Source organism: Lipotes vexillifer, unplaced genomic scaffold (assembly GCF_000442215.2).
Source record: "Lipotes vexillifer unplaced genomic scaffold, Lipotes_vexillifer_v1.1 scaffold1035, whole genome shotgun sequence".
NCBI classification, from domain to species: domain Eukaryota; kingdom Metazoa; phylum Chordata; class Mammalia; order Artiodactyla; family Lipotidae; genus Lipotes; species Lipotes vexillifer.
This window is the reverse complement of record NW_006772073.1, coordinates 730698-744744: the sequence shown is the minus strand read 5'-3', so window position 1 is coordinate 744744 and position 14047 is coordinate 730698. Positions and strand designations below refer to the sequence as shown.

The 14047-nt window shown below is 35.3% G+C and overlaps 1 protein-coding gene across 1 annotated transcript; it reads right to left on the bottom strand.

Moving 5' to 3' along the window:
* Window positions 1-12099: 12099 nt before the first annotated feature.
* Window positions 12100-13148, bottom strand: LOC103071791 (olfactory receptor 13C4-like). The gene is given in 4 exon segments (XM_082931288.1): window positions 12100-12411; window positions 12413-13062; window positions 13065-13088; window positions 13091-13148. Coding segments are annotated over 4 exon segments (1044 nt in total).
* Between the last annotated feature and the right edge of the window lie 899 nt (window positions 13149-14047).

The window sequence follows — 14047 nt, the reverse complement described above, 5'->3', positions numbered from 1 at the left end:
GATGATCATGGGATTTTTTTCCTTCAACTTGTTAATGTAGTGTATCATGACTGATTTGTGGATACTGAACCATCCTTGTATCCCTATAAATCCCACTTGATCATATTATATGATCCTTTTAATACACTGCTCAATTCAGTTTTCTAATATTTTGTTGAAATTTTTTGCATCTATGTTAATCAGTTATACTGGCCTGTAATTTTCTATTTTTGTGATATCTTTGTCTGGTTTTGGTATACGGGTGATGTTGGCCTCATAGAATGAGCTTGGAAGCATTCTTTCCTTTTCAATTTTTGGAATAGTTTGAGAAGGATAGGTGTTAACTCTTCCTTAAATGTTTGGTAGAATTCTCCTGTGAAGCCATCTGATCCTGAAGTTTTGTTTGTTGGGAGTTTTTAATTACTGATTCAATTTCATTACTGGTAATTGTTCTCTTCATATTTTCTATTTATTCCTCATTCAGTCTTGGAGAGTGTACATTTTTAGGAATTTATCCATTTCTTCTAGATTGTCCATTTTATTGATGTACAATTGTTCACAGGAATCTCGTATGATCCTCTGTATTTCTGTGGTGTCGGCTGTAACTTCTCCTCTTTCATTTCTGATTTTATTGTACTGGTCCCTCTTGTTTTCTTGATGAGTCTGGCTAAGGGTTTATCAATTTTATTTATCTTTTCAAAAAAGCTTTTAGTTTCATTGATATTTCCTTTTTTTTTTTTAGTCTATTTCATTTATTTCTTTTCTGATATTTATTTTTTCTGCTACTACAATGGAAATAATAAATATTGAGTTTTGTTTGTTCTTCATTTTCTGTTTCCTTTAGATGAAAGAATAGATTTTTATTTGAGAGTTTTCTTGTTTCTTGAGGCAGGCTTGTACCTCTATAAATGTCTCTCTCAGAACTGCTTTTGCCATGTTCCATTTATTTTGGATCGTTGTGTTTCCATTTTCATTTGTCTCCAGGTATTTTGTTTTTAACTTCTCTTTGATTTCTTCAGTGATTCATTGGTTGTTTAGTAAGATATTGTTTAGACTCCACCTGTTTGTGTTTTTGCAGGTTTTCTTCCTTGTAGTTAGTTTCTAGGTTCATATTGTTGTGGTTGAGAAGATGCTTGATATAATTTCAATCTTTTAAAATTTATCGAAACTTGGTTTTTGGCCTAGTATGTGATCTACCCTGGAGAATGTTTTATGTGCACTTAAAAGGAATGTGTATTCTGCTGCTTTTGTATGGAATGCTCTATAGATACCTATTAAGGTTATCTGCTTTAATGTGTCATTAAGCCAGCGTTTCCTTATTGATTTTCTCTCTGAATGGTCTTTCCACTGATGTAAGTGGTGTGTTAATGTCCCCTACTATTATTGTGTTACTGTCAATTTCTTCCTTTATGTTTGTTAATATTTGCTTTATGTATTTAGGTGCTTCTATGTTGGGTGCACATATATTCACAATTGTTTATAACTTCGTGTTGGATTGGTCCCTTGATCATTATATAACGTACTTCTTTACCTCTTGTTACAGCCTTTGTTTAAAGTCTATTTGTCTGACGTAAGTATTGCTACCCCAGCTTTCTTTTTGTTTCCATTTGTATGGAATAACACTTTTCCATCCCCTCACTTTCAATCTGTGTGTGTCTTTAGATCTGAAGTGAGTCTCTTGTAGGCAGTACATATGTGTGTGTGTGTGTGTGTGTGTGTCCACACACACACATACACATGGATGTATACATTCTTATACATTCAGCCACTCTATGTCATTTGATTGGAGCATTTAGTTTATTTATATTTAAAGTAATTATTGAGTTGTATGTACTTATTTTGCCCTTCTTAGCCCTTATATCAGAAGACATGAAAAATAAAACTTAATCAATTGGAAGCAACATAAATGTCCACTGACAGATGAATGGATAAAGAAGATGTGGTGTGTATACACACACACACACACACACACACACACACACACACACACACACATAATGGAATATTACTCAGCCATAAAAAAGAATGAAATAATGCTATTTAGAGCAACATGGATGGACATAGAGATTATCATATTAAGTGAAGTAAGCCAGACAAAAGACAAATATCATATGATATCACTTATATGTGGAATCTAAAAACAATTATGCAAATGAACTTATATACGAAACAGAAATAGACCCACAGACATAGAAAACAAACTTATGGTTACCAAAGGGGAAAGAGGGGAAGGATAAATTAGGAGTTTGGGTTTAACTTATACATACTACTACATATAAAACAGATAACCAACAAGGACCTACTGTATAGCACAGGGAACTATACTCAATATTTTGTAATAACCTATAAGGGAAAAGAATCTAAAAAAGAATACACACACACACACACACACACACACACATACACATATACATATATATATAAAAAACCGAATCATTTTGCTGTACACCTGAAACTAACACATTATAAATCAACTATAATTCAATAAAAAATAAAATTAAAAAAAGAGGAGAAAATGTTATAAAAATGTTATTAATATTCTGAATACACTAGCTAATTTGAAAATCTTGTTGCAATGGAAGATTTTTTAATAATAAAAAATATATTTTTAAGCCAATAGTCATATCACACTCCGTGTTAAAACACATGAATCATTCCTGTGAAAATCAGAGTCAAGATAAGGGTAGCTTCTAAAACTGTTGTTATTTAGCATTAATTATGAATAATCCAGCTTATGCAAATACATGAAATACAAATTTAGGAGTATAAGTATAGGAGTAGAAGAGAAAGTTATCAGTACTAGTAGCTATTTTATAAAAAGAAAATAGAATCAACCAAAAAGACTATTATAAGTAGTAAAAATGTTCAATTAGTTACCTAGCTACTTAATAATAATATATAAGATTAATAGCTTCCCTATAAATAAAAACTGCTTAGAAATTATCACCAAAAAGTCAAATAACATAATAAACATAAAATATTAAAAACATATTAAAGATATTGAAATATCAAAAACCTGTAATTTATATGAGGTAGTGATAACTTAATATAGAAAGAATTTTTTTTTTTTTGCAGTACGCGGGCCTCTCACTGTTGTGGCCTCTCCCGCTGTGGAGCACAGGCTCCGGACACGCAGGCTCAGCGGCCATGGCTCACGGGCCCAGCCGCTCCGCGGCATGTGGGATCCTCCCGGACCAGGGCACGAACCCGTGTCCCCTACATCGGCAGGCGGACTCTCAACCACTGCGCCACCTGGGAAGCCCAAGAATTCTTATAAAAATAAAAAGAATTTCCAATTCATTTACTTTGCACTATTTCCAATTGAAACCCAATTAGAAAATGGATAATCAAATAATAAGGAAAAATCACAAACTGAGATATAGAATAGAAAATTCATACATGAAAATACGGTTAGTTTCACTCTTATGCAATTAAACACTAATAAATTCAGAAATGAAATGTTATTTTAATCAATTAAAAATGCATGTAAACTTATGGGTAACTGATGATAATGTCAGTTGCTTAAATCCACATTTCCTTACATATCCTCCAAAAACAATACAGAACAACAGAAGAACAAGTAAAGCTATTCAAACCCACAAAACCAGAAGACAGAACATGACCAACCTTGAAGTACCGATAAGCACAAAATTTAACACTAAATCGTAGCATCTCTCATGTTCTCACTGAATCTTTTCACAGAGCAAAGACTAGCATGGAAAAGAGAAGGGGGATACAAGCAGCAAGTTTAAGATTGACCTAAAACCAAAACAGCCCTGAATACAGGTGGGACACAAAAGTGTATATGAGTTGAGGTGACTGTCTTCTAAAGTCATGGATTTGGGGTAAAAAGTAAATGAAAAGGAAGAAAGAGTCATCTTTGGAGATTTAGAAGTAAAAAAGCAAAGAAGCAAAAAGGAGAATTGGGGTCATGCTAAATAAAAATGTTCTAAAATAGGGACTTCCGTGGCGGTGCAGTGGTTAAGACTCCATGCTCCCAATGCAGGGGGCCTGGGTTCAATCCCTGGTCAGGGAAGTAGATCCCACATGCTTGCCACAACAAAGAGTTCACATGCCACAACTAAGGAGCTGCAAGCCACAACTAAAGAGCCTGCAAGCAGCAGCTAAGACCAGGCACAACCTAATAAATAAATAAAATAAATAGTTTTAAAAAGTGTTCTAAAATATCAGAGGGCCTACAATTCCTTCCTACTTAGATAAGATAAAGGAGAAAAAAAGACAAGGAGGGCCAGAGAGCCCTCAGGACAAGGGTAAAGTGGCTTTAGCAAGCTAATGCTGTTATAAGGTTCTCTCTATTCCTGCAGAAAGGGAAGGTGAAGAGGGAGTCAAAGCAATTATTTAAGGAAATTCTACTTCAAAGCACAGACAGATGAGGACACTCTTGACCTACAAATCATATAAACGAATCCAAATTATGAAATAAATAATGAAAGGAGACTATATTCAAAACTATTATAAAATGAAATAGAAAATGAGAAACAAAATGCCTCAGCTGATGGAAACTTCTGCCCTTCATCCTGAAGAAGAAGAAGGAGAAGGAGAAGAGGAAGAGGAAGAGGAAGAAGGAGGAGGAAGGAGGGGGAAGGAGGGGAAGGAGGGGGAAGGAGGGGGGAGAATTAAGACATTCTGACACCTTTAGGGATTGTTTTAAAATTATTGCATGGATTCTTTTATTTCTTTTTTTCCGCTGGGGGTTGGGACTGGTAGACCACCAATGAATCTGTCATTCTCTCATATACTCTCATTATGTATTATTATCATGTGCCCTGGGAGCTTGTAGATTAATAAAAAATTCCCTTGAGAGAAAGGTGAAGGAGGAGGAGGAGGGGGAGGAGGGGGAGGAGGGGGGAGGAGGAGGAGAAGAAGAAGGAAATTAAAATTGTAAAACAACACTACAAATCAATACCAGTATCCTCAAACAAGCATTTGAGGAAAACACCTCAATCAGAAATTCAAAAATTAAAAAGAAATTGTTCAACTAATGTATCAGGAAGAAATGAAAAGAAAATTGGTTGAACTCAGGAAATAATAAGTAAAAGACAAAGCCATCTTAAAGACTAAATAGAAGACTAAAATAAAGGTAGCCAAGGTAAAATAGATTAGAATGAAATTTAATAAGGGCATTGAAGAAAGGGAAGCAATCAACAAAATGAAAATAAGATCAAGAATATCTATCCAATGAAACAGAGGCAAAGAAGAAATATTGTTACTTTTACAAATAAATAAAATTTGAGTCTCTAAAAAAGAAATAAAACAATAAAATATAATTAATATTTAAAACTTAAGTCTAGAAAAACTTTTTGTAAATCAAGTACTGAAAGTGTCTACCAGGTGCTGGGAAAAAATAAGCTCAGCATAATCAACTCTGATAGGTATCTCAGTAAAGCTACTGGAGTTTAAAATACAAAATATTTAAAACAAAATGGTTAACATCTTATAAGGGCAAATAAATTAGTCCAACATTAGGTTTCTGGAAAAGATCAGACAGTGGAGTTGCATTTTCAAAACACTCAAGAAAGAAAATGCATACCAAGTAATTTATATCTAGTCAAGCTGTCCTTCAAATATCCATGATATCGAAAAATGGTTTTAAACGTGTAGACCCAAGGAATGCTGTATGCATAATCCCCTTTTAGAGTTGATGAGAGGATAATCTCTATTCAAACAAAAGATGAATGGGGAAACTTGGGCAAAAGGATAAGCAGTGAGCATTTAAATTATAAGTCTAAGAATAAAACATAGGTGAGAATGAAGATGCCAGAATAATATATGAATAGTATATGTTCTGAAAAAGTGAAAATTTATACAACCAGAAAAGCTAAGAGGGAACATATGCCTTTGACAATAATAAGTAAACCACAGCCATGCTTGCAGTCTCACCATGAGCTTTTAGAAAACTGGACAAAATAGATGAAAAAACGTTTTTTAGATACTGAACAAGCAAGGCAGGACAGTGACCTCTGGAAAAAGAGACTAGAATTAAAGCCAATTTAGTATTATTTTTTAGACTCTGGTTTATGGAGGAGGATCCCAAACAGATCACAGTGGTCTCACTAAATTGAGCAAAGTCAGAAAAGAGTTAAAGGGGCTGAAGCAGCTACTTTACAGGGCAGAGTTCTGGAGATTAAAAATATAAGCAAAGAAATAGCTCCAGGTATCATCAGAGGGGTTCCATCAAATTGGCTGCTGAACACTAAAGCACATGTGCAGAACAGTGAAATAACATGAGTTCAGGCAAAGAAAAACCAATGGGGGGTTATAAACCAAACCATTCCCAAAGCTCACAAAGGTTTGAGAGACATCTGAGTCCCAAGCAACAAGAGTAAAATATCTTCACTGAACATCCAGAGCATTTAGAGACCTGTGAATTGTTAGCTAGCAGTAGGGCTAAACTAACTCTAGGACAGGGATTCTCAAGTGCAGGACAATTGACACTTTGGGCTGAATAATTCTTTGCTATGGAGGTATGTCCTGTGCATTGTAGGGTGTTTAGCAACATCCCTGGTTTCAACCCAATTAATTTCAGTAGCAGTGCTTCCCCCACCGTGGGTTGTGACCACCAAAACTTTATCCAGACATTGCTTAATGTCCCCTCAAAGGCAAAATTATTAACAGTTCCAAAGTAAATCACATCCATTGATCTAGGGTAAATGCAAATCTAGATATACCCTCATAAAGCTTAAAAACTTGCCTCAAAGGTGTCAAGGTAATATGCAAGTAACTGCCTGCCAGAATACATGCAACACACTTTAATAGGAGACCCCAAAATCCAGCACTCAATGAGATTAAGTTCAAAATGACTAGCATACAAGCCAAAATAACAAAAAAAATGCAAAAAGTCAGGACAATCTGGCCCATAACCAGGAAAAAATAAAAGCCATTCATTCAATAGAAACAGTTTGGGAAATGGTAGAAATGATGAAATTAGTAGATGAATTATTACAAATTACCCACAATTTAGAGAAAAGGAAGAACATAATGAAGATAAAAGTTATTTTTAAAAAATAACTTCTGGAACTAGAATATGCAATTTGTAAAACAGAAGTATTACTATATAGGATGAATGGCATATTATAGAGTGCAGACGAAAATATAAGTGAACTTGAAGACAGCAATGAACTATTCAAAATGAAGCATAAAGAGAAAAGAAAATTGAAAAAAATATATTTTCCACAGGTTACTGAGTCTCTGTTCACCTTGTATTAAGTCCTTTCAGTTTTTGTGGTTCATTTAGGATATTTTCTATAGCTATGTCTTCAGGTTCACTGATCGTTTCTTCTGCAGCTTCTACTCTATTAACCCCAACCAGTAAAAATTGAAGGCACTATTTGTTTTACCTCTTGAAATGGTGCTTGGTCTTTTTTTTTCATTTTCCTCCACATTATATTCCTGTTTTCCTTTAAATCTAGCACATTTACTATATTTATGATAGCCCACTTAAATTCCTTGTCTTCTAATTCCATTATCTCTACCATTTCTCAGTCGCTTTCTATTGACTGAATTTTTTCTAGGTTATATAGCTAGCTTCTTTGCATAACTTGAATTTTTTATTGGATGCCAGATATTGTTGAGTGCTGGGTTTTGTCGTATTCCTTTAAAGGATGTTAGAATGTTTTACTTTGTTCTGGTAGCCAGTTAAGTTACTTGTAGATTAGCTTCATCTTTTCTAGACTTTTAAAAACAGTTTTAAAGACAAATCTAAAATAGCCCTTATTATAAGGATACTTTAGGCCCACAAGATGTTACCCCTGTGGCACTCCATTGAACACCCTAAAGACATGGTCTCTACTCTGACTGGAAGGAAATAAAATGGTCCCCAGGCCTATGGGATCTCTGGTAATTTCTTGGCTTATATTCACTGGTGATTTTTATTTCCTCAGCACTCTTTTTCCCTGCAAGTATCTCACTGCTAGAGGTAGAAGATACAGATATAAAAAAGGGAAGACAGAGTGCAACTACTAGTGTTGCATTGAATTTGAGGTATCAGTATGAACTCATGGTTTTATATAGCAATATACAGTAAACACATTAGGCTTTGGAGGCCATATTGTTCCTGTCACAACTCCTCAACTCTGCCATTGTAGCATGAAAGCAGTGATAGACACTATGTAAATAAATGAGCATGCTATGTTCAATTCAAACTTTATTTATGACTACTGAGAAGGAGAAGAGAAACAGCATTTATCAGGGGACAGGCTCAAGTGAGGGTGCAAATAGAAAGGGGTATATATTCATCAGGGTTCTGCAGAAAAACAAAACCAAAAGGATGTGTATAGATAGATAGATAGATAGATAGATAGATAGGTAGATAGATAGATAAGACAGTAAGTGAAAGTAAGGGGGGGGTAGGGAGAGGGAGAGATGGATTTTAAGGAATTGGCTCATGTGATTGTCAGGGCTGGCAATTCTAAAATCTACAGGGAAGGCTGGCAGGCCAGAAATTCTGGCAAGAGTCAACCTTGTAGTCTTAAGTCTGAAGACAGTCTGGAGGCAGAATTCCTCCCATTTCTGAGGACTTCAGTCTTCTCTTAAGGCTGTCAACTGACTCTATGAGGTCCACCCACATTACGGAGGGTGATCTGTTCTACTCAAAGTTTACTGATTTATATGTCAATCACATCTAAAAACTACCTTCACAGCAACATCTAGCCTGATGTTTGATGTACAATAGCCTAGCAAAACACATAAAATTAACCATCACAGGGTAACAAAAGGGGAGTTTCCTGGTAGTTATGGAACAGGTATATATTTCAATTATGGTGGTGGTTACAAGAATCTGTACATAGGATAAAATTGCATAGAACTACATACACACACACACACACACACACACAAATGAATACACAGAAAATGGAAAAAACTGAATATGTTTTGTAGTATAGTTAATAGTATTGAACCAATGTCAATTTTGTGGTTTTGATATTGTACTTCTATAATATAAGGTATCAAAATTGGGGGAAGTGGAGTGAAGGGTACATGATACTCTTTATACTATTTTTGTAATTTCCTATGAGTCTATAATTATAATTATCTATAATTATCACCAAATAAAGGGTCTTTAAAAATTTTATGGACACTCAAGTTTGATATTCCAATAATTTTCAGGTGCCATGAAGTATTATTTTTCTTTTAATTTTTTCAACAGTTTAAAAATGCAGACATCATTCCTAGCTCATGGACCACACAAATATAGGTAGCAAGCCAAGGCCCAGGGTCATTTTTTGCTGACTGCTAAATTAAATAGCATTGTTTCTTTATGTCAATAATTATATTCTGTTTATGGTAAAAAGAAAAAGTCTTTGAATGCTTTTAAGAAAGACAGAGTGAAATATTTAGGGGTAAAGAGATACAATATCTGTACCTTACTGTCAAACAGCTCTCTCTCTACATATATATTAATATACTTACATATATATATAAAGAAATGATAAGGCAAATGTGGTAAGATATAATTTCTGAAGATTCTGGGTTAAGGCTTAAAGAAAATTCTTTCTATGATTCTTGCAACTTTTCTATAAGTCTGAACTTATTTCAAAATAAAAATTATTTACACACACATATATATCCAATACTTGCTTAAAAATATGGAAAAGGGGAGTGAGTAGGTATAGATATTGGTGAAACAATGAGCTAGCAATTCTTAAAACTGAGTGATTGGTATATGAGGTTTCATTATATAGCTTTCTTTTTATGGTTATTCGAAATTTTCCAAAATTAAAAGTTTATATATGTATACACACACATGCAAACACAGACCTGAGCTGCAAAAGTTTGAGGAAACATGTACAGTGACACTGACAGCAGGTAATATGATTTGGGGGGAGGGACATATAATTTAACAAGAGAAATTAAAAAATCATATCACCTGCTATAGTAAATTCATTTTCTATGTAGTAAATTTATTCTGTGAAACCTAATGAGCTCTACACACATTAAAAAAACTTTCAAAATAGCAACTTCAAATGTACCACAGTGCACCAAAATAAGCCAACATTAAACTGATTAATTTTAAACTCCAAATTAATAAGATAAATAATAAAAATGTTAATGGTGGTCACCTGTAGGAGGTAGCAACAGTGGTAACAATATTTTCTTCTTTATAGTCTTCCACAGTTTTTTGAATTTCTAAAATATCTATTATTTATCACAAAATAATACATGTAACAACCTTTTTGAGATTTCTCAATTTCTTGGGAGGGCAGATTAGTTTTAAAACTTAATTTTCTGGGCATTCATCAACATGAGCAGAACCTGTCAAAATTGAAGCAACATAGCTCCAACATTTTATATAGCAACGGAAAGAATAATTTTAACCAATTTTTGTAAATAAAGCATTCAGTTTGATATAAACATGCATATGAGATGCTAGCACCCTTTGCTTTGTGGGGGGAAAAAATTAAGGTGTTAATGAATTGGCTGGGACCATGGTTCTAGAAGTAGAACCATGAACATACAGACATGTGCTAAAACCTTGGTAGCATAGGTCAAAGTTTGAAAAGAATCAAACTTGGATCAGACTGAAATGTAGGGCTCATCCCAGTGGAGTAGGGAGAAGTTAAAAAGCCTCACCTAAAGGGTTTGGTACATGCCTGCCTACATAGAACCAAAAGCAGCACCCACTGTGATACAAGCCAGAGGAGAGGACCCACAGTTAGAGGTTTGTTGCAGTGACAATACTCCAACCCAGGTGAGACAGAAGACAGGCAGCAGGATTTTAGTGACCAGATCACATAGATCAAAAACATGGATTTACCCAAGGATGTAGATTGGCAGGGAGTACAGTTCTCAGGTAGGAGGTCTGGGGTCATACTATGGCTCCAAAACCAATAGGGAAGAGAAAATTTAGGTAGTACCATAAGGCTGAAATCAGCTGTCACAATGGCTGGTGATATGGACCAATGATATGCTGTGCTCAGCCATGGAAAAATAATCTACACAAAGTGGAAAAAAAAAAAAAAAACCAACCACCCAAAAAGCCTATAATAGGTTTACTGAGGAGTTTTAACTCACTGGAGTATAAAATGAAATGAATTTCTCTCCCCAGTCACAAATTTCAGATTTTCAGAGTCAAAAGAAATATTTCAGGCAAACTAAAAACTTTCTGGTTATTTTCAGCCCTAAGACACCCATCCCCCAGCCCTCTTCTAGAGCAGCTCTTCTGCTAGTCTACAGCCTAGAGAGAAAAAGCTCAGCAAGCCTCCATTCATCAAGCCAGATGTCAGTTCTTTGTAGACACCCAAAACCTCAACAAGTTTTGCAGCACTACCTTACTTGTCTTGGATAAGAACAGTCTTCCTACTCTTTCATAGGAACAGTAGTGAAACACTTCCCACCATTCATTGAGCACTTCCCATGATGTATAAATCTCCTTTGATTCTACCTTCCCCCTTCTTGATGTTTACTTTATATAGATATGTGGGGAGAGGAGGCAAGGAAGAGTGGTGGTTGATACCAGTAGGAAGACAAGGGAGAGATGCCTGACTCTAACAATTGGTAGCTTAAAAAATAAAAAGTGCTACTTGGTGTCATTTACCTTCAATTTGGAGTCTCCACTTCAATACTTAAATTCTGGGTCAACAGAAAAAGTCAAACAACATCCTCTACAAAGGGAATTAATATGAATTGGCACTATGCCTGGTGTTTTGTACAACTTACTCAATCTTTACAATAACACTGAGAGCAGTGTTTAATTACTCTCGTTTTTCAAATAAGAGAACTACATTTTAGAAAAAGTGAATAACTTTCCCAATATTAAGTGGTTTGTGATGGAACAGAATTTATACTCCTGCCTCACTACTTCTGAAGAGTATGTGTGATATTTTCCACTGTGTTGCCAGACAGTACACCAAAAACACTCATTTCAGATATCACCAGGGATAAGATTCTAAAGTGACTGCCTTTGTGAAATATGGATCAGAATCTATTGGAATCTGAGTCTGTAGCAGACTACTGTTCTCAGGGATTGTAGCTGAGATAGTGGAAACAAAGAATAAAAATCTCTCTATATAACTTTGCTTTCCCCAAAGAAGGTTGTCAATGATTGCCCAATGATGTCATGTCTAGTCTTTATATACTAAACACCCACATTTCCCTTTGGTCTTATTGGTTAACAGATTTCTGACTCAGCAAATATTTCACAGCAGCTTTTACATCCTTGTTTCTCAAGCTATAGATTATAGGATTTAGCATTGGGGTCACTACCCCATAAAACATGGAAACAAGTCCTTCTCTAGCTTTCAAATTGTCTTGTCCAAGGAAGTCTTGAGACTTGGGTTTGGCATACATAAAGAAGATGGTACCATAAATCATAATTACCACCATCAAATGCACTGAACAGGTGGAAAAGGCCTTGCGTCTCCCTGTGGCTGAGTTCATTCTCAAGGTGGTGTAGAGGATGAACATATAGGAGAAAATAAATGGCCAGCTGGGGAAGAACCAGGAAAGCCATATTTGACACTGCTAGGGTAACAATATTGAGGGATATATCAGCATAAGCTAGCTTGAGAACACCCAGTATCTCACGTAAGAAATGACTGATAATATTATTACCACAGAAAGGCAATCTCATGGCAAGAGATGTTTGCACAATTGAGTTGATTCTGCCAGACAGCCATGACACAGAAGCCATCAGTACATACACCACCTTGCTCATGATGATGGGGTATCTCAGCGGGTTACAGATGGCCACGTAGCGGTCAAAAGCCATCATGCCAAGGAAGAAACACTCTGCTGACCCCATTGTAAATCCTAAGAACATTTGCACTGCACATCCAGAGAAGGAAATATTCCTTTTCTTTGAGATTAAGCTCACCAAAGTTGAGGGAACAGAGGAGGATGTATAGCAGATATCCAGAAAAGAGAGGTTGTGCAGGAAGAAGTACATGAGAGTGTGAAGACGGGAATCAAAGATGCTTGCTATGATCAGAACATGATTGCCAATCAGAATCAGTAGGTACATAACTAAAATTAGAGCAAAGAAAATAATTTCAAGTTCAGGGTAACCAGAGAGTCCCAGAAGAATGAATTCTTTCACAAATGTCTTATTTATTCTATCCATGTCTCAGCTTTCAGGATGTCAAAGGAATACCAACATAAAACATGTTCACTGCCAAATAACAACAAATGTAACAAATTTCTTGGATAGGCATTATTCTAGAGTGAAATAGAATGTTTTCTTTGAAGCTCTGTCATTCAGTTATCTTTAAGAATGACTGCACCTAGAATACAATGATACTGGGAAATTGAGATTTCAATGCCCTGTGTCTAATGTTTGAAGATCTACCTAGGATCAGACGCAAATTCAGAAGCAACCTTCCCCACTGTTGAAGACACCCTAAGTCGAGTTTTTTAAAAGCCTTAGAATACTTCAGATGACAAACCTGACTTCATTTAGTCAGGCTCAGTGACAGAGTGGTGGAGAAGGCAAAAGACAACTCAACTAGACCTGGAATTTTGATTCAGGGTTTAACAGAAATTTTGAAAATTTTAAAGCAAGTTCGATTTTATGCATTTTTGTTTGTCTGCCTGACACCCTGGGTCTCCATCCAGTCTGTTAAATTGCGTATTTTTATAGGGCAGACATTTTATCATAGTAAACTGAACCACATACACAGCAATTTAACACTTGTTCAAAGGTCTAGTTAGTTGTTGATCTCAGTCTTTCCCATTACAAGGCCAGTGTATAAACTAACTCTGCAAGTATACAGTGGAGATCTTGGAAGAAAAATAGTCTCTCTTCTTTTGTTTTATTCTGTGGCTTCAAAGTTATTCTTCATAATTTATTTATTTAAGTTAACCTGAGAAAACAGTAATAATGCTTAAATATATATCTGTGTATGTGTGTGTAGCACTTTATACTTTACAAAAAAAATTAATCTTCTCATTATCTCTATTTTTTTTTCAAATGTGAAAGACAGAATATGGCCAAAGTAATCCAGCCTATAAGTAAACAGTAGAGCTTGAAGCTCAGATCTTTGCCAAAGAAGTCTAGAGCTCTTTGGGCTACAACACCAAAAGTTATTATACCATGTTTTCCCACCAAGAACTA